We start from the raw sequence: 27,904 nt of genomic DNA on the forward strand, positions 1-27,904 counted from the left end.
CCTCCACGCCGATTGGTCGAGCCTGAAGGAAGCGCTCTGCCCTCTCCCGTTGGTTCAGGGAGCTGTCAATCACGGCGTGACGGCGGCCCGGAGGGCAGGCCGAGGAGGCATTCTCGAAAGCGACTTGCGCCGTTTGCGTGAGGTCGGGGTGGCTGCGGGTGTGAGGCGGGCGGTGGCGCAGTTGGCGTGGCGCATGCGCAGAGCGGCGCGGGGAGAGCGGCGGCGGGGGGTGCTGCTGAGCGCCGGACAGCTGGAGGGGTAAACAGGGCAGGGGGCGGGGGGCACGGCCCGGCCTAGGCGGGCCCGCACCTCAGGGCCCTGCCCGAGCCCCGGGGACGGTGCCCGGTGACTGCGGGGCCCTTGTGGTTTCCCCGCTCTTCTCGGTCCCGCTCTCCCCCCCGCATGGATGGAGCCTCGCAACTTCCAGTGCCCGCTGCGGCCGGGAGGCCTGACAGGTAACGGTCCCGAGGGCCGGCCGGGCCCCGCAGCCCCTCCTCCCTGTCAGCTGTACCCCCCTGGACCCTCTTTCCTGTCACCTGTCCCCCCTGCACTCCCTTTCCTGTCACCTGTCCCCCCGCACCCCCTTTCCTGTCAGCAGCCCCCCCGCCCCTCATCTGACAGTTCCCCACACCCCCTGCTGTCCCCCCCTTTCCCGGGGATTACCCCCACCCCAGGTCCTGTCAGCTGCCCCCCCCTTATCTCCTTGTCAGACACCCCCCCCCACTCCTCTTTTCCAGCAGCCAGACCCCATCCCTCTTCAGAAACCCTCCTTTATCCAGCCCCTCACCCCGCGTTTTCCCCATCTCTTCTGCCTGGCCCCCCCAACCAAGCACCCGTTTCCCCCAGCCCTGTCCATACCTGCATCCTCTGGCTGGTACCCACCCCCCAGCTTCAACCCCTGCTTTTTGGCTCCTCTTTTCCCCCCTCCCACAGCTGGCACTGCCTGGCTTTGCTTTCTTTTCCTTTTCCTAGGGGCTGACTCTGCCCTGCTCCCCTTTCCCTCGCTAAAGCCTTCACCTGAAACTCTCCCCTGCCCCAGGGGGTGTCCTGAAGCCCCTTCCTTGGAGATACCAACCTTTCCTCCTCTGCCCAGTGTCTGCTGGCGAAACTCCTTCCTGGAGCTACTGGGCCATGTGGGTTTTGGCATCGGGCTGTAACTTGTGCTGGGCTGAGGGGTTGTCTTGCATCTTCTTTTTTTCCTGTGGGTGATCAGCTGGAGGATGAAGACTAAAGGTACAATGCCAGCTTAGGGGGCAGCTGCCCGAGCTCTGAGCGCTGTGTCTCTGGGCATATCGAAGTTTCCCTGACACTACCGTTCTCTTCTGCCGGGTCTGTCAGGTTGCAGCTCCCATCTCCTCTCCTGTCCACCTCTGTTTTAGCAGCTCCTCTGTTGCTGGCTGGATCCGTGTTCTGAGCCATCTGTCCTGGGGAGCGACTGCTGCTCCTGGCAGCTCCATCAGCTGTAGCAAAACCTTCTTTTTATGAGGTGTCTGCTGTTAACCAGGTCATTTCTTCTTGTTTCTCTAGATTTGTTTAAAAAATCGACCTATTTATATGTATATATTTTAATTTGATCCATGACCCCCTGGAAAGTCACGCTAAAGAGGATAGGGAAAACAAGTTGAGAGGCTAAAGATTACTGAGTTGGGTCCTAGGTGGTGTTTGGATGGGTGAAGTAATTTATAGATGCTTAAGGGAAGGGTCACAGGAATCTTCCTTTGGGATGAGCTGCGGATCCGCAAGGCTCGTAGTGTGCAGACTGCTGCTTTATCGATGACCTTGAGTTTGGAGGCTGAGAAACTTGGGTGCATCCAAACAGTGAGGGTTTGGATTGCTCATTTAAGAACGAGTGCTGCTGCTTCGTGGAGTTTCTTCGTGATGGTGGAGCTTTTCGGAAGGGCAGTGGTCACCAGGTTTGAACTTTGAAGCCACATCTGCAGGTCAGGGCGTTATTGTGTGTGTAAGTGAGGTCAGGGGGTGTGTGTAGGTGGTTCTGTGAGGGGAAAATACATTCAAGTGAAGGAACAACCCCCCAAATCCTGGCTGCGTTGGGACCATTCAATATTAAAACAACCTAATCGTTTGCATTATCAATGTCAAGGCTTTGTTTCTAGACTTGGAGCGAGTGTTTCAGGAAAATTAGAAGATCCAGCTGGGGAAAGCCAGAGAATCTTGTTCCTCCCTCCCTCCCCGTACCCTGAAGCACCCTTTCAAAGCGCACTTTTCCAGGAGCTGAAGAGGCTCTTAAGTTACTGTCAGTGTAAATAGAGCCTGGCAGCTTTTGAGCCCACAGCCCGCAGAAATCTGCGGCTTGTTAATTTTTGACTGCAGATTTAAAGGCCAAGTGTGTGAAAGTTCTTTTTCTGCCCCCGGAGCTTTGTGTCACGGGAGCAGAAGAGTCCGCGGGTGAGCTGCAGGTCGGATGGTCCCTCTGGATGCTTCACGGTGCCGCCGTGGATGAGGTGAAGACTTTAACCGGACTGTGGGTTTTTAGTCCTGTCTGGGGTGTTCCAAGCAGGTTTGTAACAGTGCGGGACGAGGGAAGGTTGTCCTTGCTTGTAACTGAGTGAAAGGCGATGGAAGAACGTGCTCCATTGTCTTCTAATAAATGACCAAAAAAGGTCACAATGGTCTCTTACGGGTGGCCAAAGTGAAGCTGCTTGTGGGATCATCACTGGTAGCAATAGTGCAGATTTATCCAAAATTGTTCCTTGTCACTGGGACTTAATCCTCTCATTTCGTCACGAGTTGGTTGTGCAGGTTTAGGTAAAAACCGGAGAACTGCATGGATGGTTTAGGAAACAATATATTCAAAAGCGAACAAAATTTGCATGGTGGTTTTTGCTGGAACAAAACCGGGAGGTTTTGCTGAAAGAGGAACATCTTACACTAATTTCCATGCCTTTAGTGGTAAGAAATGCACAGTCTCTTTAAGGGGTTTCATGATTGGCAGCCTGTATGTGTCTAAGAAATCAGAGACGCTGTTTATTTTTCTCTGATTGTTTCTGTATTTTTTCCAGGAGATCTACAAATCTTGGGGGATTTTATGCTTTATGCCAGGATCAGTTTCTAACATAATTAGAAACTGTTGATCTCCATGAACAATGATGCGGTCGACATAATATCTCGTGTTAAGAGCACTTAACGCTTGTTTCATAGTAAGAACTCTGTGTGTGTTAACTCCAGAACTAATTGATGATATTGATGGTGAATGTGAGTCTGGGATTGTGACCAGTTGTGGCTAATGGACAAAGTTGGACCTGGAATGAGAATTTGGGACTTCTTCATTCTTTGTCTGTGATTCCATGATAATTGAAGGTTGCCAAAGGCTTTGCAGCTGTACAATACCTGTTGGACAACAGAAAAACAGCATCAGGCAAACAAGAAAGGCTCTTAGAGTCTTCCTGGCCAAGCATATACATATATTCTGGGAGACCTTTAAGCATTTTACAACATTTGGTCACCAAACCAAGCCCTGTCTAGACAAGAGAGACACCTTGGGCTCATGTATTCCCATTTGACTTGAAGCTGCTTTTTGAGTTGGCAGTCGTCTTCTTTCTTGCAGAAATTAGCAGGAAAGTGTGTCTGGAAACCATGTCCCCGTGGGTGTCTCCAGCAATGTGGCTCATTGAGCCCGGCTGGCACGTGGATGTGGAGCTGGCCTGGGATGCAGGTAGTGATGGGTCTGGCCTGGTTTCCCGTGTTCACCTCTGAGCTGCAGAGGCAGCAGGATCCACCTGCCCTTGTGCTGAGTGCTTTAGAATCATCGAGTTGTAGAATCCTTTTGTTTGAAAAAGCTCCTCAAGCTCCTTGAGTCCAACCGTTCCCCACCCCTGTCCCTGCCCCATGTCCTGAGAACCTCACATCCATCTGTCCAACCCTCCAGGGATGGTGACTCCAGCACTGCCCTGGGCAGCCTGTTCCAATGCCCCACAGCCCTTTGGGGAAGAAATTGTTCCTAAATCCAACCTCAACCCCCCCTGGTGCAACTTGAGGCCGTTTCCTCTGCTCCTGGTGCTTGTTCCTGGGGAGCAGAGCCCGACCCCCCCTGGCTCCAAGCTCCTTTCAGGCAGTTCAGAGATCAGAAGGTCTCCCCTCAGCTCCTGTTCTCCAGGCTGAACCCCCCCAGGTCCATCAACCCCCCCAGGAAGACCGGCACGCAGGCCCAAGAAAACATCTTAAGTTTTAAGCATATTTAACCTCACTCAGTCTCATGTTAAGTAACGCTGGTTCACTCCCAGGCTTAATAGCAGGAGGGAGCACTGTGGACGCATTTGCTCATCAATATTTCACACTAATTCTTGTAGTAGATGATTAAGCTATCAGATTTTGATACCTATCCTCTGGCTTTCCACCTGAGCTTAGAGGAGGTATTGGTTTGCATGTTTATACGGACAGAGTCTGTATGGAGACAACAACAGCTGCCCTAGCAAAGAGCTCACAAGCACAGGAAGGAGGGGAAGCAGGAACCTGCAGCAAAGTGCGTGGAGGGGCTGGAGTGAGTTGAGAGGAGGGAATGGAGCTGGTGAGGGGCTGGAGCACAAGTGTGATGGAGCGGCTGAGGGACCTGGGGGTTCAGCTGGAGAACAGGAGCTGAGGGGAGACCTTCTGATCTCTGAACTGCCTGAAAGGAGCTTGGAGCCAGGGGGGGTCGGGCTCTGCTCCCCAGGAACAAGCGCCAGGAGCAGAGGAAACGGCCTCAAGTTGCGCCAGGAGAGTTTGAGGTTGGATTTAGGAACAATTTCTTCCCCAAAGGGCTGTGGGGCATTGGAACAGGCTGCCCAGGGCAGTGCTGGAGTCACCATCCCTGGAGGGTTGGACAGACGGACATGAGGTTCTCAGGACATGGGGCAGTGCCAGGGGTGGGTTATGGTTGGACTCGATGATCCTGAGGGGCTTTTGCAACCAAAATGATTCTGTGATTCTACTCTGGAGTAAAAGGAATGTGGATTAAATAGGTACATGACAGACAAATCCATACACATTAGCGCGGTTTCAGACTGGCCAGTGGCTTCTAGGGAACCCCTGATTTACTCACTAAAACAGATGGTGAGATCCAAAAAACCTCAGGTAATTGCTCCAACATCTTGGGGTGCGAGTTGAGCTTCGCCCACCCTGATGAAGTCGAGGTGTGTGACAGAGGCTGTTTGCTTTACTGGAAATCTCTGCTGCAGACACTGGATGTGGACGGGGTGAGTTTGGGCTGCGTGTCTGTGTCTGGGGTTGGCGTCGGAGCTGGGGAAGGCACGGCCTCATCAGCCCTCGCTGGGCACGAGTGGGAGCGAAGTCCTCCCGCTGTCCTGACCCACCTTATGTTCAAGGCCTGTGCTCTCACTGCAGGAATTTTATCAGTTTTATTCTCATCATATGTTCAGAACAAGGCAGAACACAACCGAGAGGGCTGCTCATCGGCTGCTGTAGCGACATTTATCTGCAGAGACCCACAAACACCTGTGCCTGTTCTCTGTGTTGTACTCCAGAGATCCTACGCCTTCTCAAAAACTCCTGCTTAGGAGCCTACTGCTCCCAATTCCAATTTGCAGATTGATTTTTGGCTTTTCTTGCCATCTCTAGGTCTGAATGACGTTTCTGTGTTCACTGCACGGAGGAGCTGAACTTCCACATTGGCCAAACTCTGCTTTCTGTGTGGAAACGGGAATGTTTGGTGCCTCCTACCTGGAGTCACTCACAGTCAGAACCCTCGTTTTGCAGCAACCCGACGGAGGAACCGCTGGAGCATCAGGCGGGGTTTGTCGAAACTTCAGCCCAACCTCAGCCGAGTTATTTGTTGCTGCGTTTCTGTGAAATGTTCTTGTTTCAGTGAATCAGCATTTCCTCATTCAAAAGAGGACGTGTTTGAAAATTTGGGCTTGTTCTGCTTGTGAAAGCTTTTAAAGAGAATTTAAAGCTAGTGGGTTACATAGGACAAAACAGGTGTTTGATTTTTGTTTTATTTTTTAAATTAGTTTGTAAGAGAGCTGTAGAAATACCCAAATGGGACAGTGTGGGGCCTGCGGCGTGTAGATGAGGGGAACTGCATCATTTCTCAGAGACTGACTGGTCCTGTGCTGGGCAGGGTTGCGACATTGACTCCACCATCTAAATGTTTTCTAGCAGGTTTAGTTAATTCTATAGGGTTTAAATTATTTAGGTTAGCGCATTATATATGGAACTCGGTTAACAGTGTGGAAAGCTTTTAATTTCTCCTGGAAATACAACTTTAAATGATCGCCCCTTTTCTATTGCTGATGTAATTGAGTGTTGAGGTGATAGTGTCACCTAATGGTTGGCTGTTGTGGTTTCTAAGGAACACTTATGCCCTTTCGGTTCTTTTATTTTGGCTGATAATCAAACGTAGTAAACGAGAGAGAAAAGGTGGCCAAAAATATCAATGCTTTGTTATTCACATTATAATCAATCTTATTGATTGGAGAGTTTGGGAGATGTGAAATCGGATGCGATGGTGGGAGCTCAGCTGTGGATCAGGGTGCTGCCCTGGCCTTGCGGGGTCTTTGCTGCCATAGAAATGGGGCTTTTTGAGGTCTGGAGTTCTGCTCGTCATGGATTTCTCTGCAAACAGGGCATGGCCTCTTTCGTCAGATGTTCTTCAGTCTTACGTTGTTCCTCCCCATCCTCAAGTTTCTTGTAGAAGCCTTTATTCAAAACTTTTCAGTTCTTAACCACCACTGTATTTTGAAAATCAAGTACTTGACGTTGTATATGAATGGCCTAATGTATCTGTCTGCCTTTGTTCCCTCCCTGTTGTGTCCTGCAGGTAATTGAACGCCCTTGGTGTGGATCTTCGCTCTGGTGGCATGCTTGGATGCACAGCAGCTCTTCCGATAGCTTCTCCTCATCTGCCCCATTGCCAGAAGATGGCGAAAGCCAACATTACCAGAGACATCATCCACAGACAGATCAAGGTATGTGCTGGCCAAGCGCTCGCTTGTGTTGGGTGGAGAGCAGACAGAATCGGCATTTGCTGCATCGCGAAATACTCATGTTGTTGCCTTTACTTGTGGAAAGATCTCTGCTGCTTATGTATCGATAAGCTGTATAAGAAGCTTAAGAGACCAAACACATAGGACCTATCACTGTCCTTACCGAAGAGCTGGGATGGAGCGTGGCGTAACGGTTCTTCTCCCTAGCAGGAGCGCACCGTGCTGGTTTGACATCAGCAGGTCTGTTCCTTTTGAGCGCAACATTGGAGAGAGAAATCTGGCTGCTTGTGTTTGGGCACCACAAAGAACCCTTAGCCAGCTTCCCTCGAGAGTTTTCTGTCTGCTGCTTTACGTGTTCTCTTCGTGTGATCTTGCCATCAAAGGTATTTTCTGACTGTAGTAGAGTTGACGATCTCTGTCTCAGTCTCTTTCTGTCTCTTTTTCTTTAAAGAGTGGTGTGTTTGCTTCCTCTGTGCGGGGAAAAGCTTCTGCGGTGGTCGGATCAGTCATCTGATGGCTGCATTTGTGAAATATCTCTTAACGTGAAAGGACCAGCTCCCGCAGACACAATAGGCAATTATTACTTGGACTCAGAGGCCTTAAATCATTTGCAGCTTTGCTGGTAATCAGCATTCACAAAAATGGTCTGTTAGTGGCCAGAATAAAGAACTAGGAGCTTGAATGCTCACTTTGCAGTTTGGTACCAAACTTTGTGTTATAAACTTGCTGTTCAATCCACGTGCACAGATTTATTTTGCGGCTCTAACAAGGAAGGGATGGTTTTGTGGTTAGAGCATTAGCCTGGGACTTTTTCACCCTGGCCGCTCTGTATGTGACCTTGGCAAGGTTGCTAAGTCTGACGGTTCCTTGTAGAACAAGCAATATCCTGCTGCACAGAGCTCACAAGGCCACTGAGGTTGCAATAGCAAGGCAATTATAACTGCAGCACCTTGCACCGGGCCCAGCAGTGTTATGGGAGTGCGATCTGTAAAAACATGTCAAGGGGTTTCACATTTGAAATGGAAGTTGCTACTAAAAGCCTGTTCGGTTTTGTTTTCCCTCCAATCCCCTTATATCTGTCTCCATTTTGTTTTCAAAAGCTTTTGTTGTGTGGAGCTCATTGCCTAAGGTTGCTCTGCACAGCTGTAGTGTCGTACACTGGTTCTTTGTGTCTGCCCTGTGACTCCTGATGCATTCCTAGGACTGTAACTATGATTTTGGCATTAGTATTCTCATCTATAAATTGTGATAACGATGGCTTGAGTTTGCTGACTATAGCACGGGACGGGACTGAGGGTGAATCAGGTTCTGGGATGGAATCTCCTCGGACATCAGATGTTCCATCCAAAACATGACTCGCATTCTCTTTTCCTCACGCCTGCCGCTGCAGTTGGCCTCCTCTCATGGAAGCCATCTGCTCACGCATCTGTGGACCCTGTGAGCTCACAGGGGAAACAACTGTCCTGTTTTCTTCACCTTCATTCGTACTGCAGCGGTTCTGCGGCAGCTGTTCCGTCCCTGCAGAGCAGGCTGTGCTGTGGTGCTGCAGCCACGTGCTCCTGCTCCGTTTCTGAGCAAATAAACCGTCTCTAAGGGACGCTTCCCAGTTACGTTCCCCAGTGCTTCACCCCGTGGTGATGATAAAGTTCTGTGTAATGGCAGCATTCTGAGCAGCTGTGTCTTCAGGACTGAGTTGCTTTTAAGATCCTTGCCGCGGAATAGCAACAGGCATCGTTTCTGGCCCCAAAATAGGCAACTTACTCTGTCGTGGTGTAGGCCTCTCAAAATACATCTTGGCTGCCCAGCTGGAGCCTGCCAATTAGATAAACATCATTTTAAACCAATTCAGGGGCAAGGATTACAAACTGCCTACCTGGAGACGATGCAGATGATGTCTCCCTACTGCAGGACAGGTACCTAATGCTATGCACAACCCAATACATGGCAGAGACCATTTGGTTTAATTTCCCAGCTTCATTAGAACTACGGATCCACTGGAAATGCCTTTAAATTTCAACCCTCAGACTCCTTGATGCGGTATTTACAGTTCTCTAGCAGTAACATTGCTGGGGGGGGAATAAACCCTCCCTCTCGCCCCCATCTGGAAGGGCAGGATCTCCAACCCAGCATGAAAACAAATCAGTCCCAACTCCACATCAAACCAACCTGGCTGCACTCTACACCCAAATTAGTACCAGTCTGACCCAGAGAAGCACTAAGCACTCTGACCCCCAAAAGCTGACCAGTGTGAAAAGACCAACCTCAGCAAGGAGGTAAAATGATGAGCTCTCTCCCCAGTTCTTGAATCTTCTCATAAAGAGGAAAAAAAAAAGAGGTGTATTTGTATAGCTGTAGTCAGTGTGGCTTGTTTGCTTCCTGCAGGAGAGGGGTGCGCTGGGCTTCGAGCGACACTATCACGTCACCGATCCCTTCATTCGACGCCTGGGCCTGGAAGCAGAATTGCAAGTGAGTGGGTCCTGTTTAAAATAGCAAACTGAGCTACTTGTACAACTTAATGCAGAAAAGACAGCTTGCGGGAGTGTACGGAATTCTCCCGGGTGGGAGAGGTGCTGATTACTTTGTCCTCTGAACTGCATTAGAGCCAAGGTAGCTCGGTGGGATCTCGTGTGAGGTTTCTGCGTTAAATAACGCGCCTACACCCAAACCTTTAACGGGTGTCGATTGCCTGATCCTAACAGGGTACCCAGAGAAGGCAACTGTCAGCTGGGCAAAGCACTCAGCTCTGACGCTGAAGACTTAAAGAATAGGTGGTTGTGTTGCAGCCTGACACAGCCTAAAAAGATACCTTGGTTTGGGGGAGGGAAGGACTTGTTTATCCCCCTTTTTCTACCACATCTCCCATATTGGATGCTGCTCGATGCTCTCTTAGACTTTCCTCTTGCAGCTGGGAGTTAATTTGGATGAAGATGTGTGCTCCAGTCACCCAGCAGCAAGGTGCTTCTAAAAGAGTTAGCAAAAGTGCATTTTCCCTGCCTTCCCAGAGAACCTGTATGTGTAATTTGTCAGCCTAGCCAAGGGCTTTCGAAGCAAAGTCACCTTTCCGTGTGTACAGCAGGATTTCATCTGCAGCCTCTGAGACTAAACTGCCATTTCATTTTGCTTTTTCAACCCCCCCCTGCTATAGCATGTCTGTCTTTTCTGGAGGTGCTTATCTGCCATGTGGGTGTTTTGGGGTGGTTTTTTTCAGGGTTGGAATAAAAAAACCCGCTTGTATGGGAACAAGTTGTTTTGTGCTGCGAGTTGTCCGTGTCCTTGTTTAAGAACAGCTCTGTTCGATAAGTCCGAAGTTTGTGTAATACCAACTTCCCTTTTTAAATTCTTGTTGTTCCTCAGGGTCACTCTGGGTGTGTCAACTGTCTGGAGTGGAATGAAAAAGGAGAGTAAGTATGTGCCTTGATTTGGGGGATAAACAAACCCATAACCCCAGGTTCTCCCAAGAGGAGGATGTGGGGTGACTTATCATAAGCAGCTGCTTCCCATTCCTGGTCAAGTGGAGCTCAGGCTCCAAGTTTTGAACCGTAGTAGAGCTCAGGCTTCAAAAGAAGCTATATTTTGTTAAATATATCTGGATATTATTAGAAACGCCCATTTCGTGAGTTCAGAAGGGAAATGGTCAGACTAAGAAGTGGAGATTGAAGGCTGCTTCTCTTCTCTTAAGTGGTATTATGGATTATAATGGATCTTTAGGATTTGCCCAGCTGGTAGTGACATTTCCCCACCCCCTTCGCCGTGCTGCTCAAAGCTTCTGCTGGGGGACAAGTGTCTAAGGGAGACAGGCAGAGCATTTACCCCTCTCTCTGGTTCTAGAGGGAAACTAAACCTAAGAGCATTTCTGTTAGCCAAGTGGAACAGAGCATCTGCATGAGAAAGGGCTGAATGGAAGAGCGTATGTTTTTGACATACCTCTTGTAAGATCCAAAGTCCTGCTGTCTGATAACACTCAGGATTATTTACTAGTGAAAATTTCATGTATTTAAAAGATCAGGCTACAGGGAACTAAGTTTAAAACAGCTGATGGTTGCAGATGTCAGATTCTTTTGCTTTGAATGAAGATAGATGAACAAGGCAGACAGCGCCTTGCGATACCACTCCCACACCCTGCACTGGAAAACAGTCTGTGAATCACTGAGAGCCCTGGCCTGGGACTGCTTGGGCACATCCACAGCCCAGGAATGGATCGTGGATGATGCAGAGCAGTTAATTAAGCCAGGCTAATCAGGAAAATGGAGGCCCTGCATTTTGTTCTTGACCAGATGCTCCTGTTGTTTTCCCCCGTGCCACCCGAGTCCGTGGTGAGCTGGTTCAGTGAGCTGAACCAACGACGGACGCTCGCTTTATCTGCTCTGGGGTTGATGTTTGGCTGGTTTAGCTCCCTGAACCGGCTGAATGGATCAGTGCACGGGGAGCAACTGGAACACATGGCTGAGGAAATGGGCTGCTTGGAGCTGAATTAACTTAATGGCTGTGGTCAAACCACTCTAAGAAATCAGGCACAGCTTAGAACAGAACACCTGATGCATACTTGTCTTCTGTTTCTTTTAGCTTGTTGGCCTCTGGCTCCGATGACCAGCATACCATTGTCTGGGATCCTCTGCACCACAAGAAACTCCTTTCTATGCACACGGGACATACTGCAAACATCTTTTCCGTCAAGGTATATGGTTAGGTGGAATGGACGGCTAACAAATCAGTGACCTAAGCAGCCAGAGAATAGATTCTTTCTGAGAAACATTTTCCTGCAAGCAATTTCCCCTTCCAAATAATTTAATATTTCTAATGTCAGGGAAAAATTGCATTAAATCTAATATGTGCACTTTTTAGTTTATGCGGCTGCCTGACTTATCTCATTCTCTTTGTAAATTCAAAGGAAATGGTTGTAGCAAATGGGGGTGAGACTGTTTTGTGTGTTGCTGGAGCTGGTGACTGTTGAGTGTGCACACTGGCCTGTGTGTAATGTAGATAATAATGTGGGTCATCCCATGTTCCTAAAACCAAGCCGCTCTGTGATGTGCCAGGCCAGCTCGGCTGTGTCTGTGTGAACAGCCTCAGCGCTTCTTGCTTTTAAATGTCAAGTCTGTTCCCCACAGTTCTTGCCGCATTCAGGGGATCGGATCCTCATCACGGGAGCTGCAGATTCCAAAGTGCACGTCCATGACTTGACTGTCAAGGAGACCATCCACATGTTTGGAGATCACACCAACAGAGTTAAGCGGATTGCCACGGCTCCCATGTGGCCTAACACCTTCTGGAGTGCGGCAGAGGATGGGCTAATCAGGTACGGAACTCTCGTTGTTCTGCCCCAAAATTAATTGGATTAGGATCCACTGCAGTATGTACTGTGCACAGGTCTGAAGAGAAACTGTCTCTGTACTAAAGAGCTTAAGCTAATCTTTCCTTTTCCGAAATGGGCGGGATTCATCTTGAAATGTAGACTCCTCTGATAAGTACTTTCCTCAGCTCCTCTGTTTTTCTCCGCTGAAAAGGGAGGCCAGGAAAGGAACGGCCACATCAAATGGAAGGGAGATACAAAACTGAGAGGCGTTTCCCTCCAGAGTCACTGAGGCTCTAAGATGAGCAATGTTACTATGAGAGTCTGTTCTGCTTTTCACATGAGCTGCTATTTGTGAGGTCACGACTGGGAGTTTAATTTGGAACGTGAATAGTTTTGTGCACATTATAGAGCTGGTTTTAGTGGTTATCCTGGTACTGAGGCCTAGTGTCTATTGAACTGAGGGGCTTCCAGGAACCGGTGGCACAAATAACAGTTAATGTCATTAGTGTCATCTCTTCAGAGGAAACGGCCTCAAGTTGCGCCAGGGGAGGTTGAGGTTGGATTTAGGAACAATTTCTTCCCCAAAGGGCTGTGGGGCATTGGAACAGGCTGCCCAGGGCAGTGCTGGAGTCACCATCCCTGGAGGGCTGGACAGACGGACATGAGGTTCTCAGGACATGGGGCAGTGCCAGGGGTGGGGGAACGGTTGGACTCTATGATCTCGAGGGTCTTTTCCAACCAAAATGATTCTGTGATTCCGTTACCCAGTGGCACGGGCTGCCTGACGCTCTCTTCCCTCTGCAGACAGTACGACCTGCGGGAGAACAGCAAACGTTCGGAAGTCCTGATAGACCTGACCGAGTACTGCGGGCAGCTGGTGGAGGCCAAGTGCCTGACAGTCAACCCCCAGGATAACAACTACTTAGCAGTAGGGGCGAGCGGCCCCTTTGTGCGGCTCTACGACATACGCATGATCCACAACCACCGGTAATGACAACTGTTTTTTCTGGGCAGATGTGAGTGGTACAGAAATCTGTCCAAGGCTCCGGTGGGAAGGGGGGGTTGCAATGATCTGGCTCTTGATTGTCCTGCTGTGGAGTTTTACCAGTATTTTTTTTATCACCCAGAGAATAATTTTGATTTGTGTGAGCGCACTGGGGTGTGTGAGGCTGGCTTGTGACTGCACAGCTGTGTCGGCCTTGTCCTTGTGTGTGAACAACAAGCGCCAGCATAGATCAGGCTTCCAGCAGTTGAATGCTGTGATTATAAGACTGTTCTTCTTTTTTGACAGAAAAAGCATGAAGCAGAGTCCTTCAGCCGGAGTTCACACATTCTGCGACCGACAGAAGCCCCTCCCGGATGGAGCGGCGCAGTACTACGTGGCAGGTACGGGGACCTGTGCTGGATGTGACTGATGGGACTTTAATGCCTGAAGAAGCAGAGTTGCACCCTTCACACCAGAAACCGCTGCTTGGAAGAGCTCTTCTCTGATACAGGGATGTTCCACAGAATTGCAGTTTATTTTACTTCTGTGCTGTGGAGCATCCCGGGGTGGATTAGAAGGGGGGTGGTCAGTAGGTCAGAGAGGTTTTCCTGCCCCTCTGCTCTGCCCTGGGAGACCACACCTGAAATATTGTGTCCAGTTGTGGCCCCTCAGCTCCAGAAGGACAGGGAACTGCTGGAGAGAGTCCAGCGCAGCCACCAAGATGCTGAAGGGAGTGGAGCATCTCCCGTGTGAGGAAAGGCTGAGGGAGCTGGGGCTCTGGAGCTGGAGAAGAGGAGACTGAGGGGGGACTCATTCATGGGGATCAATATGGAAAGGGGGAGTGTCAGGAGGATGGAGCCAGGCTCTTCTGGGTGACAACCAGTGACAGGACAAGGGGCAATGGGTGCAAACTGGAACACAGGAGGTTCCACTGAAAGATGAGAAGAAACTTGTTGGGGGTGAGGGTGTCAGAGCCTGGCCCAGGCTGCCCAGGGAGGTTGTGGAGTCTCCTTCTCTGCAGACATTCAAACCCGCCTGGACCCCTTCCTGTGGAACCTCAGCTGGGTGTTCCTGCTCCATGGGGGGATTGCACTGGATGAGCTTTCCAGGTCCCTTCAACCCCTGACATTCTGTCATTCTGTGTAATTCTTGCTGACATTACCTGCTCACTCTCCCTGGTTTGACAGTGGTGTTTTGGTGAGCTGGCCTCACTTCTGGTCTGGCGTAAATGCCTTTTTTGTCACTTTTATTGGGAAGCTGGGGACTGGATAACCTGGGTGCTCTAGACTTTCTCCTGGAACTGGTCCCAGCAAGGCTGCTGTTCAACGTCTTTTTGGCACAGAAGTGGCTCATCCTCATCCTGCAGATGAAGAACCAGCGATGCGGTATCTGGGCAGTCTAGATGACATTCTTTTCCAGTGCTCATTATTTACTATTTTTTTTTCCCCCAAAATGTTTGATTGTTTTTCAAGTATCTTAGACCAGCACGTTCAGCAGACTGGTTTTGACTGTTTTCTTCTGATGAGTCCCGCCAGAGAATTTAAGAAATCTGAATTGGTCATGCAACACATCTGCTGTCTGAAGCAAAAGAACCTGTGTGTGAGCTGAATATTTAGGAGCCTTAGTTTGATTGTGCTGAGGGCTTTATTAAGGAAACCTGCTTAGAGGGTTGAGGTTGGAGGTTCTTGTTTGCAGATGGCCACAAATTGCAGAAGCTGAATCCGTAGTGAATCCCTAAAACGGAGGTTTGCTGGGTTCCGCAGACTCCATTGTTAGCAAGCTAGTTGTAAATGCAGTCTTGTCTTCACGTGGAGGCGGCCTTGCAGAATTGATACCTGGAACTTGTGAGGAGGCAGCTACGCACATCTCCGTGTTTTGGTGGCTGATAAAAGGATTCAATAAGCAGCGTGGGACATGGAAGATCACTTGGGTGCATCTGGAGTGTCGTTGCTCTCCTAACAACCTCTTGTGAAAAGGAGCAGCTGGGGTAGGGCAAAGACAACAGTTACTGGTTCCTCTAATATGTCTGGACCTCTTCTCTCCACAGGGCACCTTCCCGTGAAGCTTCCAGACTACAACAACCGGCTGAGAGTCCTGGTGGCCACGTACGTCACCTTCAGTCCTGATGGTACCGAGCTCTTGGTCAACATGGGAGGGGAGCAGGTAGGGAAACAGCTGCAGTTTGGTAGAAACTTCACATTTGGTTGTTTTTGTTGAGTCACTGTACGTTGTGCTTTCTTGAAAATGGGTATAGCACCTTCTCTGAGGGTAATATGATTGATTTGTAAACTGCTTTCTGTTTTTTTCAGCCTAAAGCTTGGTATTAGGGATTCATTTGTTGTGCTACCACTGATCAAACTTGAACCACATTCTGTCTGGTTTTCCAATTCACATTTCGCTCTCTGGAAGAGAGAAAAAAACCAAACCAGTTCTGGAACTGACCTTTGCTGACCTAGAAAAGATTTCATAACTCATTCTTGAAACATCAAACTGCTTCTGTAATAGAAGGTAGTGAACAAGGAACTTAGGGAAGCAAAGGCCTTCACCTGCAATATTGATTGCTTTAATTTTAAGTGCTGGGTGATATTCATGGATCTTCTGTAAAGCCCATCAGTGAAATGAGAAAATCCTCCTGACAGCATTAATCAGCATGGATTAAGGAGGAACTTTGCTTGTGGGCAGGTTACTCCATGGTTGTCCTCTAAAGATCTCTCTCAGACATGTGCTCGTTCCCTTTATGAGAAGGTGCTGAGTGAGATGGATTGTGGATCTGATCTGGGCTGCCAGTTCCTACAGCAGCAGTTTTAAATTAGGGCTTTGCAGGGCTGCTTTTGGAGTCTCTCAGAAAATCTTGGTTTCGTCTTCGAGAGACTTTTACCTTGGTTTAGTGTGCTGCATCTTTCCTGTCAATAAATGCTTGATGTCTTCATGATCACTGCATTAATTACATGGTTAAAATATCTTGTTGGAGTTGAAGCTTTTGGGGCAGGTTCGCTTGTGGTCAGGACATCTTTTCAGTTCCGGAGGTGTGGAGAGGGTTTTCTTACCTCTTGAGTACAACAGAGCTCCTGTTCCTTAGCATTATTCTTTCAGAATGGAACGTGCCACTGGTGCTGCTGTCGTCCCGTCTGGAAACAAGATTTCCAGTTAGAAAACTGGAAATAGCAAAACACAAACATGGCACCATGTACCCATCCAGCCCTGTTTTATTTCTGTGACTTGAGCATCTGTGTTTCACTGACTTTTTATTTTTTGGTCTTCATTCCTTAGGTCTATTTGTTTGATCTAACATACAAACAGCGACCATACACTTTTCTCCTCCCGAAGAAGTGCCATACTTCAGGGGGTAAGTACGATGCCGTCCTGAAAGTGAGTGGCAGGCAGAGTGAAACCATGTACCACGCGACTCAAAGTCATACCAAACTCCAGTTTGGGCAGGAACTAGGAAAATTAATTAGAGCACGGATGTTCCTGGGTTGTTTTTACAGCACAGTTCATACCCCATGTTCTAAACCCCTTTTACAGAGTGACAAACCCTGTGTCTTGAGGGGAGAGGTGAGCTGTGGAGAGGTGTGCGCGTGTGTGAACTAAGGAGAACGTTTAAAGCTGCGCACTAAGGATAAAGGAGAATTCCTTGAGGGGTTGAGGTCCCAGCATCCTGCCTTAGACTGAGGAGGAAAGCTTTGTGGATTGACATGGAAATAGTATGTTGGTTTTATTCTTTTAAATGTAACAGTAAAATGTAGAATACATCTGTTATCCCCCGATGCGCCCATTAGGAAGGAGACAGAACAATCTCTTCGCTAGTCTAAGGATCTGGCCTGGCACTAATATCCCTCCTGGTGGGTGAGATAGTTGAATCAAAAAGTCATTTATTTGATGAGTAAGTATAGCCAAAAGCCTTTTTATTCCTGGCCCTGTTTCTTACAGGGCCTGTTTGCACACAGATACTGCAGGCAGAGAGCGGCCGCAGCGTTATTCCCCGGGCAGAGCTGACTCTTATCAGGGAGTGTTCCCTGCTCAGCCCCTTCCCTGCTCTCCCAGCGCTCTGGCAGGGTTTGATCTGTGTACTCAGCGCGCCTTAGGCCTTAATCTAACACACACATCCTGGTAGCAAATCCACGTCCTGCCTGCCTTTCTCTTCTGTCTTGAATGCCTGTGGGCGATCCGTACGGCGGGATCTGGTGAGGTCACGCTTTAAATGGCAGGAGAGCGTTTGAACAGGCTCACGGTGCTGTGGTTGCAGCAAACGCTCCACCCTGTCGGGCACAGAAAATTCAGACAAAGGCTGTGAAAAGGCGGCATTGGTACAAAGGCTGAGTTTCGTGTGCGTGCACGTCTCCGCACACCGAAATCTCCGAGCGGTTCGGTAGATGGGTTGGACGGTGTCCCTGATTTCCCAGCCTGTGAAATGGCCGCAGGAGCGCTCCCAGCTGCAATGTAAATGCAGTTTGTAAAGCTTGAAGCTGAATATTTTCTACAGAAATGGCAGGTGATGTGGCTGCATGACCTTCAGAGGATTAGTTCAGCTTGTAACAGCTCCTCGAGCAGCAGGGTAAGAAAAGAACGAATAGGGAAAGCGTCTGGAATTCTTTTACTGGATTCCTCCAGCAGTTCTACTCATCCTCCTTGTTCTATTAACTGCTCAACAGCTTAGCTCCATGATTCTTTATCTGAGTGAATGTAAAATATACAGTTACTAATGTTACTAAATACTAGAGCAGTTTTAAATGTCAGGCTTCTGACGATCGGTCAGGTGCTTCCATTACGGCCTCGGCTCAGTGTGAGTGCAGTTCAGTTCACGCTCTGCTCTCTTTGTGTGCGTGCACTTAGTTCTACATGTATCTACTCTTCTGTTCTAGAGTTGTGTGTTGTGAAGGATGCTGCAAAGGTTATTTTAGCCAATGTAAGAAGGCAAATCAAATCCGTGTGGCTGGAGGAGGTGGGACGCGTGGAATCATGGAAGTTTGATTTCTGCTCTGAATGGGTGTTGGCTCAGCTGTACAACAAACCCCTGAAGCTTCTGATATTAGTTTGTATAATCGACATTGATACTTAGCGTGGCTGTATGGTTGTTTTCTTTCTAACCTCCAGAAGTGCAGAATGGAAAAACCTCCACCAACGGCGTGTCGAACGGCATCCATCTGCACAGCAACGGCTTCCGCTTGTCTGAAGGAAGAGCACACGCGAGGTAAGGGGATGTTCCTGCCTACGTGAAAGCCCTACGGCTCTGTCCTCGTCCTCTTGCCAGGGCTTGGTGCCACTAAACAAGATGTGAAGTGCAAATCCACTTGGTGTGTTGACTTGATTGTCAAGTGGCCTCTGCCTTAGGAGCTGCATTTGCTTCTGGTGCGTGGGCTGCGAACAAGAGTCAGATCAGGGAAGAGCCTCCTGAGAGAAGCATTGTCCATGAGGATTTTTCCCCTCTTATGATGAATTACTGCAGACAGAACTAAGAAATTACTTTTCAGGCCCAGAAGCGAGGTGTGTTTCATTGTCCTGAGTGCTTGTTACTTCCAGACCTGCAGGAACTGTGTCTTGGTAAATAGGAGAGGTTATCAGGTCGAAAGTGCTTTGCTTCCCATTGCTGGTTTTTTGGGCACCTTCCTGCTGCAGACTGAACTGAGGCAGCCCAGATTGCTTTACGACAGTGACACAGGAGTATCCGCAGTCTGCACGTGAGCAGGGAAGGGATGGAGAGCCCTCTCCTATTGTTCCTGCTGCTTGCTTTCATTACGAGCAAAATGCAGTTGGGATGAAGCAGAAGGAGACTCGAAGCACATCTTGCTGACTGAGACATGGTTAAAAGTCAAGACACAGTTGCTTAATACCATATATGGGTAGTGTTAGGTTCCACCAAAGTCACTTTGTTGGATTTTTTCGGCTCATTTCCTCTAGATGGCCCCTCCACCACGGCAGCAGAGATGTGGCTGCAATTTGGGGTTGCTGAGCCTTGTGCAGGATGCTTGGTTTCTTCCCGAATTTGCATTCTGTTGTACGTTGCTAAAAGAGGATTAGAAATGGTCTTTATGCAGTCAAAAAAAAAGACATATTGTGAAGTCCGAGGGATTAGACACTGAAAATACCCGCTGTTCAATCTTGAATTTATGTCTGTATATAAAGAAAAAATGGAAACAGCCACACGATGGTCAAAAAGAAACCTTCCTCCTGCATTCAGGTTATTCAGGTGCAGGGTTTCTTCTGCCTTTTTTTTCTGCAACTTTTGGTATTGGTTAATGCTGGGACTTGCTAAGCTAGAACAAAACACTGCAGACATTTTCTTGGCTTACCCGTGCTCCTTTCTGCTTCTCCTTCAGTCCCCAAGTGGAGTTACCTCCTTACCTGGAGAGGATCAAGCAGCAAGCCAACGAGGCCTTCGCCTGCCAGCTGTGGACACAAGCCATCCAGCTCTACAGCAAAGCGGTGCAGAAGGCCCCCAACAACGCCATGCTGTACGGAAACAGGGCCGCTGCCTACATGAAGCGCAAGTGGTAAGGAAGGAGACTCCCATCGGGGAGTTTGGCATCACTTCTGAGTGCCACGCTGCCTTGTTGGCCACTGCGAAGCACCCGATTTGCTGATGTGGGGGTTATTGGATCAAACTGTAACTGGGTCACCTCTGGCATAGAACAAGGGGGTTGCACAGCGGTGCGTCTTGGAGAAATTAGAGCCACAGATCCCGCACAGGCAAGCACAGCTGGTAATAGCTCATCGTTTTGCCCACTGGCATGCTGAGTAACGTTCTGTTCCTTTCCTGTTTAAAAAGAAACCAAAAATCCACTTCTGAGTAACAGCATTATGAGTGTCTCCAAGGGTGTTTGCATTTCTTTGAGTAGTTCTGATCTGCATTAGCGTGTGGCTCTAAATCTGCTGTCAACAGATGAGGTAATGGTTACCGTGCTTCCTAACTTCTTATCTCGTGATATAAGGTGGCTGTGGGACTGCCTGGAGTTGCTTTGGTTGCTACTTTAGCCGAGTAACTGGTACCGCAGATAGACCGTGTTACCCCGGCTAACCCACGCTCCCGGGACTGGAAACAAACCCCCCTGAGGGATCTGGGGAGGTGGCAGCTGGTGCCGCAGAGTCTGGGGGAGGTTCTGCTTTAATTGTTGCAAAATATTCTGTTAGCCTCTGCAGTAGGTAATGTCTTCTCTGACCAATAGCCAGAGCTGCATCTGCAAGATACAGCTGAGTTATTTTAGTATCTGTCCCCTTGAGCAGGGTAAGACTGAGGAGCGTGACTTGCCATTAACATATTTAAAATAGCTGTGGTCCTTCATCGACATTTGCTTTGTGAGGATATCCTTCCCCTCTCCCTGCTGAAATCCCCAGGATGAATTCTCCCATCTTCTTGCCAAGATAAAGAGCAGCCAGCCGTTGTTGTGACTGTTGGTAACTGGCCTACTGGCCATTTTGCAATAGCAGAGATTTGGGAGCTGCCTCAAAAAGACCTCAGTGTTCAGAGGGAGAAGAACAATAGGTTGGGATTAAGGAATGGAAGACAGAAGCCGAGTGCTGATCTCCTGAATGACATTTTTCTTATAGAAATCATTTTTCCCGAAGGATGTTGGCAGATCTGAACCTTTCTGTATGTCAGCTACTGCTTTGCTATAGTTTTCAGAAGAGGAAGATGTGAAAATATATGCGCAATGAGTTTCTGTGGCATGCAATGATTGCGATTTAAGTAGCACTGAGCTGATACCTTCTCAGGTGCGGAAAAAACAGGGCACTCTTCTGCTAGAAACATTTACTTGTGTATGGCAGAAAGCGGCTGGTGTCACTGCGAAGGAGGGTGACGCGCTTGGACGGTGTCCCACGCTGGACCACGCGTGTCTCTGGGGTGTCCTTCACGTTCCGAGCAGCAACGCCTATAGGCCACAGAATACTGCAGGTCTTGCTTTGGCCTCGTTCTCTGAAAACTGGAGAGATCTGGTGAAAAAGAAGGTCTGTAATTTCCAAACCTCCCCGTGCTCATCTCCCTGAAGATGCCGCTCGTACCCTGCAGTACTTTTAAGGCCGTCCTTTGAAAATCTGCTTGTAAGAGCCAAGTGCATCACTCTCCAGATTGCTTTTAGGGTCTATGCTCACGGTACTTAGCTGATTTCTGGTATGAGGTTGGACTCTATGATCTTAAAGGTCTTTTCTGACCGGAACGATTCGCTGATTCTGTGCCATTGGTGCACTGGGCATGTGAGCCCTGCCTGACTTCTCAGCCTCCCACAGTCCGAACTGGATACCAGCACACAGGGTTCCTCAAGTCTCCCCCGTTCCAGAGCACACGCAGAGCCATTCTTAATTCCACAGCTTGGGGAAATCAGGCGTAGCGTCCAGTAACTGTAAAAAGGATATAAATATCCATTGTGACACCAGTCTCCTGTAACACTTAATTCTAAAACTTGCCGATTTTTCCTATGAGGGTGAGCAAAGACTGCTGCTTTACACATTTGTCCATCAGGGCTGTGAAGTGCGGTGGTTCTGTAGCTCCTCGAGGGCTACAAGTGGCTGTGGGCAGGGAATCGTGCTGCCACGCCATGCGTCCACACAGGGGCACGCGTGAGCCGCGCTGCCATGAGCCCCGCTCGCCTGTGCAGGAGAGGCCTTGTCTGCTTGGCCAGAGGGCTCCTGCATCCTCCATCTTCAAAGGACTTCCCGAAATGTGTTCTCTCTGTGAGATCAGCTCGGTCGGATTTAAAATGGCAGGTCAGGACTTGCTGGGCCTTTGCTGTGCAGTCACGTTACGAGAAGATCACAGAATGCCAGAATGTCAGGGGTTGAAGGGACCTGGAAAGCTCATCCAGTGCAATCCCCCCATGGAGCAGGAACACCCAGCTGAGGTTCCACAGGAAGGGGTCCAGGCGGGTTTGAATGTCTGCAGAGAAGGAGACTCCACAACCTCCCTGGGCAGCCTGGGCCAGGCTCTGACACCCTCACCCCCAACAAGTTTCTTCTCATCTTTAAGCGGAACCTCCTGTGTTCCAGTTTGCACCCACTGCCCCTTGTCCTGTCACTGGTTGTCACCCAGAAGAGCCTGGCTCCATCCTCCTGACACTGCCCCTTTCCATATTGATCCCCAGGAATGAGTCCCCCCTCAGTCTCCTCTTCTCCAGCTCCAGAGCCCCAGCTCCCTCAGCCTTTCCTCACACGGGAGATGCTCCACTCCCTTCAGCATCTTGGTGGCTGCGCTGGACTCTCTCCAGCAGTTCCCTGTCCTGGAGCTGAGGGGCCACAACTGGACACAATATTCCAGGTGTGGTCTCCCCAGGGCAGAGTAGAGGGGCAGGAGAACCTCTCTGACCTACTGACCACCCCCTTCTAACCCACCCCAGGTACCATTTGCCTTCACGTTACAGGGAGATGTGTGGAGATGCAGCAGAGAAGCGGGGCTTGGTGCGCCTGGGAAACAGCAAATGCTGTTAGTCTGTGAGCTTGTGGGCTGTCTGCTTTTTGGAAACAAGCTGTGGGGTGAAACAGCTGCTAGGAAACAGTGGTGGAAAACGTTCGCTATTTCTGCTTGGGCTATCTAACTCCCCTGCTTTTTCTTCAGGGATGGGGACCATTACGATGCGTTAAGAGACTGCTTGAAGGCCATATCCCTGAATCCCTGCCACCTGAAGGCCCATTTCCGTCTTGCCCGCTGTCTCTTTGAACTCAAGTACGTGGCAGAAGCGCTGGAGTGTCTGGATGACTTTAAAGGGAAGTTCCCAGAACAAGCACACAGCAGCGCCTGCGACGCGCTGGACAGGGACATCAACGCCGCCCTCTTCTCCAAGAGCGATAACGGTGAGTGCCAGCGGCCAGGGTGGTTCTTCAAGGTTATACTAAAATCTAATGATCAGACAAGGAGTTTTCTCCTTAAACTGCCTTTCTGAAGGAAAGCTCCGACTTGCGAGAGAGATTGATTGTTATTGTGCACAAAAGCTGGCTGGAGCCTGTTCTTTCCTTGCGCCTGGGCCTGGTTTGCGCTTGAAGGAGGGTATGATAAAAGGGATCTGATGTGCCCAGGAGATAATCTGGAAGGAAGCTTGTGCTCTAAGCCCTGCTCGCTGCTGGAATTGTCCTTAACTCTTCTCTAAAGCTATTGGCGTCTCCTAGAGTGCTTTCTGTTTGCTGAGAACATGTTTTTCCCCAAATTCTGATGAGGGGAATCTGTTGTCTTTCCAGCTGAAGACAAGAAAGGAGGTGGCCCCATCCGGCTGCGAGCCACAGGCCGCAAGGACTCCATCTCAGAGGATGAGATGGTGCTGAGGGAGCGCAGCTACGACTACAAATTCCGATATTGTGGCCACTGTAACACTACTACAGACATCAAAGAGGCCAATTTCTTTGGCAGGTACGTTGGCAGAGCATAATAGGGATGCAGGACAGGAGTATGAGCAGCAGCAGAGTGCTCTCTTCCATCGGATAAAGCCTCACGCGTAGCCCCATGTGACTGTTCATAAAATGCCGCTGACACCGGTTTGCAGGGTTGAAAAAGATGACAGAAACCCTCCTCCTTGTGTGGCTGCATGAATAACTGGTTCAGTAGCAGATCCACAGAGGACCCGGTTGGGCTAGCGTTTCAGAAAAGCCATTTAGGATTGAAAACGTGAATCCTGGGGATGGAGGGAAGCAACACAAAAAGCTTTGTCTGGATCTGTAAGCGTGAGGGGTGGCAGCCCGCTGATTCTAGACGCCAACTGAGATTCTGCTGTCTGCTAGAGACTAGCCTTGGCTCTGAGCCGTGATCCCAGCCTCTGCTCCTCTCACCCTAGCAATGCACAGTACATAGTCAGTGGCTCAGATGACGGCTCCTTCTTCATCTGGGAGAAAGAAACCACCAACCTCGTTAGAGTGCTGCAGGGAGACGAGTCGATTGTGAATTGTCTCCAGCCTCATCCCAGTTACTGCTTCCTGGCTACCAGCGGCATCGACCCGGTTGTACGACTGTGGAACCCGAGGCCAGAGGTAAGAGCGGCTGTCAAAGACTGTCTTGTCGTGACATGTGGCACACTCTGGTCTTTCCTCCGGGGATCTCTCAAGAGTTACAGCAGCAGTAACAGCCCCTCTTTGGTCCTAGCGCTGTCGTGCTGAGTTCTCTCCCTTTGTTTTTTGCAGAGCGAAACTCTCAATGGCCGCGTGGTAGTAGACATGGAAGGTGCTTCCCAAGCCAACCAGAGGCGGATGAACGCCGACCCGCTGGAGGTGATGTTGCTCAACATGGGGTACCGGATTACAGGACTGACCAGTGGCGGGGCTGGAGGCTCAGATGATGAAGACAGCTCAGAGGGGCAAGTCCAGTGCCGGCCCAGCTAAAACACAACTGCCTCTCCTTCCTCTAATTGTTTGGCTGAAAGGGAACCTAGTTTCCTTGGTCCTGAACTTTCTCTGACGAATGACTGCACTGTTTCGCACTATGCACAGAGTAGGACAAGCTGGCAGGGGCAGGAGCGGCCGTCTCTTTAAACCATCGCCACCACCTCCTCCTCCTCCCGTCAGGCTACTGAGCAGCGTGGCAGTGCAGTCCGGGTTTGCCTTTAGTGGAGTTTAGTCCCAACAGGGGTCTTTGAGTTGTCTGTGAGCAGTGTAAGCTGGCGATGTATTTTTCCAGAGCTGCTGTGTGATCTGGTAGAGGAGGATGTTGCCTGCATTCATGCATTTGCAGATGGGATGTTAAATTCCTGAATAAAATACAAACGTAGGGCAGGGGTTACGGAACGAATTTACTGCAGTGATCTTGGTCTTGAAAGCTTCACTCTGCTTTTGTGCTACCAGCCCATCTAGAGGCCCCTGCTTTAGGATTGTTGGCCACGAAACACCTATTTTGTCCCATAACATTTTTCTTTCTGGCTTCCATCTCCAACACGTTGTCACCAGATGTGGCTGTGTTGTTTTAAGGACTGGATCTTGCCTGTCTTGTCCCTGGGCATCTGTCTTAGTTGATGACTCAGTGAAGGCGCTGAGTGTGTGCAGCTCAACAGGGCAGGAGGTGCTTGCCCAGCTCTGATACTTTTTGCTGTGGTCTGTGAACCCGTGGACAGAGGTGACAGCAGCGGGAGCAGCTTTGATCAGAGGCCTGGGACATGCGTAGCTAAAGCTGCTGAGGAAAGGGGCTGGTAACAACGCTCATTCAGACCTTCTCTCTCTGTTGCCTGAAGTGTGTGTGGCTGTATTCACCTTCTCCTCTCCATGTCACCTGTGCAGGAGGTGAGGACATTGTCACCGTGTCCGTGTTGTAGCTGAAGTTTGGAGCTTTTAGCGGCGTTTTTGCGTGGTGAGCTGCTCTGTCTCACCAAGTCGGGCCTCCTGCGCCTCGCTGGTGTAACGGCCCGTGGATTAGTGGTCCTCTCAGGAACCCTCCTTCTTCTTCCCGCTCTCCACACGCTGACTCTGGCTGCAAAGCCAGGAACACACCTAGAAATGCAGCAGTGTTCTTCTGTTCCTCCCCCCTCATGGAACACGCAGCTTTGTTTCTCCCTCTTGCAGTTGCCAAACACTAACTATCAAATAGATCTCACACAGCTGTGCTACAACCGAATCCGAAGAGGTTGTTTTTTTTTCTAGGACTATCAACTAAGACCAAAGAGCCCCTGGAGATCTTAACTGCTCCGCGCTGTCTCGTATCTCTTACTGCCGAAGGTCTGAACACGCTGGCCTGGTCCCAGGGGTGCGAGGTGTGTGTCTGGGAGCGCGTGTTTGTTGCGTTAGGGCTGTTCTTCCATGTGCTGCAATCCCTGGTCTTCCTGCTGTGGAAGGATGAGAGGCCTCCCCTTTCCTCCTCTGGCTGCCAGGTGCCGATGAGAGACTGCGCAGTGGTAACAGCTTCCTCTCCCTTCCAGAACAGTCTTTTTGAGATGAACGAGCCTTGTGCAGGAAGGAGAGAGGTCAGAGTCTCGTAGCCAGCAGCATCTCTCCAAGGACACTGTTCCCTGCATGGAGAGATCCCTCGTGGCTCCCTTGTCATCGCAGTGGAGCTAAGTGGGACTTGATCTCTGCCCCTCACACTAAGATGTCCATCTGCTCTTTCACGTCTGGGTAAAACCGAGCCTTAGCAAACCCCAGTCTTGTGGGAGCGTGTCCCTCAGTGCCAGGAACGCTTGGCTGGGCTGGCAGGCCGTCCGTCCGTCCCCTGCGGAAGCAGAGCTCTGCTGGCACGGTTGTCACTTGGCTGCCGAGGCCACCTTGCCGTGTTTCTCGCCGCACCAGCGCGGTAGACACGACTCCTTCCTCAGTTTCCCTTTTGGTTGCGTAGAAGCTCCCCCAGCACTCAAAGCTCTTCAAAACCTGGAGGCAGCAGAAAACTCTTCTCACTTGGGTGGCTTTTTGACATTTTTCTGCTTTAGGTTTTCCTACTAGACACATCCTCTTTCTTTTTCCCCCCCTTCTCCTCCCACTCAAACTTCTTTTTCAGCTTTCAGTAGACAATGTCTGCAGCCTTTGATTTTTAAGCTGAGACTGAGACGGAAAGCTCTGAAGAGAACAGACCTCTCCCTCCCCGTTCACCTTTTGCTGTGGCAGCTATTTTCTGTTGTTTTTACCCTTGTGAGGCGGTGCGGCTCGTTTACCTGCCAGTTGCAGTGCGGAAGCTCCGTGGTTCCCTGCCTCTGCAGTGGATTGTTGGGTTTTTAATGGCTGCTTAGGCTAAAAAAGAGAAATAATAATGGGAGAGAAGGGGAGAGAAAAGTCTTTCTGCCTCTAGCCCCCTTTCCCCTTGTCGTGGGCAGATTACCCGCTTTGTCGCTTGTTAACGAGACATTTGTATTTATTGGTGAAGGAAAAACATGCTGGGGAAGTAGGGAGATGATGTTGCTTTATTGACCTCTGCTGTTTACTTCAACCCCCTCTTTGGGAAAGCTTCTTCCTGCTCTTTCTGGTTAACTCTTTCTAGCCTGGGATATGCAGGGACACCTCCTTTATTTTTGTATTCTAGCAATGGGCTCTCCATTAGGAGACTCTAGGACTCTCTTAGTGTTGCGATGACCATTGCTTCTCGCTTTTTTGAGTACTAAAAGATGATCATCTCGTAAACTTTGCCCCTGCAGTTGTAGAGGTAACACACAAGCCTTACTGCCCTCGTTAGAAGGAGCAGAAAACTTGTTTCTCTGGTCCCTGGAAGAGAAAGGGTTAAGCAATTAAACAATTCTTTGTTCTAGTTCTTTCTTGGTGTCATTTTCTTTGGGGGATTGTTCTGGCTTTGTTCTACCTTTCTCCTCCCTGGAGGTGGACACGGGTGGGTGGAGGGCGGGCAGGTTGTTGTCTCTGCTGCTTCATGGAGAGCAGAGGCCCCAGGAAACTTGAATGGGGAGTGGGGAGCCCAAAATGTGGTTTGTAAGTTGTGGTGGCTACTGAGTTAGTGCTGATGTTGGTTTATCCAGGAGCTCGGAGCTGGTTGTGGAGCAGGAGCAGCGTTCACCTCCAGCACCTGGCTTAGAGCTAAAGCTGCAAACGCTGGGGTGAGGATGAGGGTGAGGGTGAGGATGAGGATGAGAATGGCTGCAGGGGCTTGCTGGGGAGAGAGAGAAACGGCGCTGGAGGGAGTTAGTTTCCTGAATTGTGTTTTGTCAGCGTGGGGGTAAAATAGATAAAATTGTCTTTGAATCCATGCTGAATCCGAGAGTTAGAGGCGAGTGGGGTGGCAGAAGGCCACACAGGGCGGATGAGCCCATCTTTGCCTTTTAGCACTTCTTAACTAGCGTCTTGCCCTGGTGG

At 49.7% G+C, this 27,904-nt stretch overlaps 1 protein-coding gene across 2 annotated transcripts; it reads left to right on the forward strand.

Annotated features, from left to right (window-relative positions):
• Positions 1-232: 232 nt before the first annotated feature.
• Positions 233-27,347, forward strand: WDTC1 (WD and tetratricopeptide repeats 1). 2 transcript variants are annotated; one of them, XM_065857331.2, is made up of 16 exons: positions 233-455; positions 6,776-6,923; positions 9,324-9,407; positions 10,296-10,342; positions 11,505-11,616; positions 12,050-12,237; positions 13,039-13,221; positions 13,526-13,620; positions 15,267-15,382; positions 16,490-16,565; positions 18,314-18,410; positions 19,537-19,710; positions 22,764-22,999; positions 23,381-23,549; positions 23,971-24,163; positions 24,314-27,347. In XM_065857331.2, the coding sequence occupies exons 2-16, from the start codon at positions 6,816-6,818 to the stop codon at positions 24,509-24,511; spliced, it is 2,076 nt and encodes a 691-aa protein (XP_065713403.1). In that variant the 5' UTR covers positions 233-455; positions 6,776-6,815; the 3' UTR covers positions 24,512-27,347. The 2 variants fall into 2 exon arrangements, with proteins under 2 accessions (XP_065713403.1, XP_071655281.1); XM_071799180.1 differs by lacking the exon at positions 233-455 and adding an exon at positions 5,645-5,748.
• The last annotated feature ends 557 nt before the right edge of the window (positions 27,348-27,904 follow it).

The sequence above is a fragment of the Patagioenas fasciata genome, chromosome 25 (assembly GCF_037038585.1).
Source record: "Patagioenas fasciata isolate bPatFas1 chromosome 25, bPatFas1.hap1, whole genome shotgun sequence".
In the NCBI taxonomy this organism is placed as follows: Eukaryota; Metazoa; Chordata; class Aves; order Columbiformes; family Columbidae; genus Patagioenas; species Patagioenas fasciata.

Excerpts from the sequence above, each read along its gene's own strand:
- WDTC1 (XM_065857331.2), top strand. The coding sequence starts at position 6,816 with ATGCTTGGATGCACAGCAGCTCTTCCGATAGCTTCTCCTCATCTGCCC. Across the intron at positions 13,222-13,525 it reads CGCATGATCCACAACCACCG|AAAAAGCATGAAGCAGAGTC; the intron begins GTAATGACAACT and ends CTTTTTTGACAG. Across the intron at positions 24,164-24,313 it reads TGTGGAACCCGAGGCCAGAG|AGCGAAACTCTCAATGGCCG; the intron begins GTAAGAGCGGCT and ends TGTTTTTTGCAG.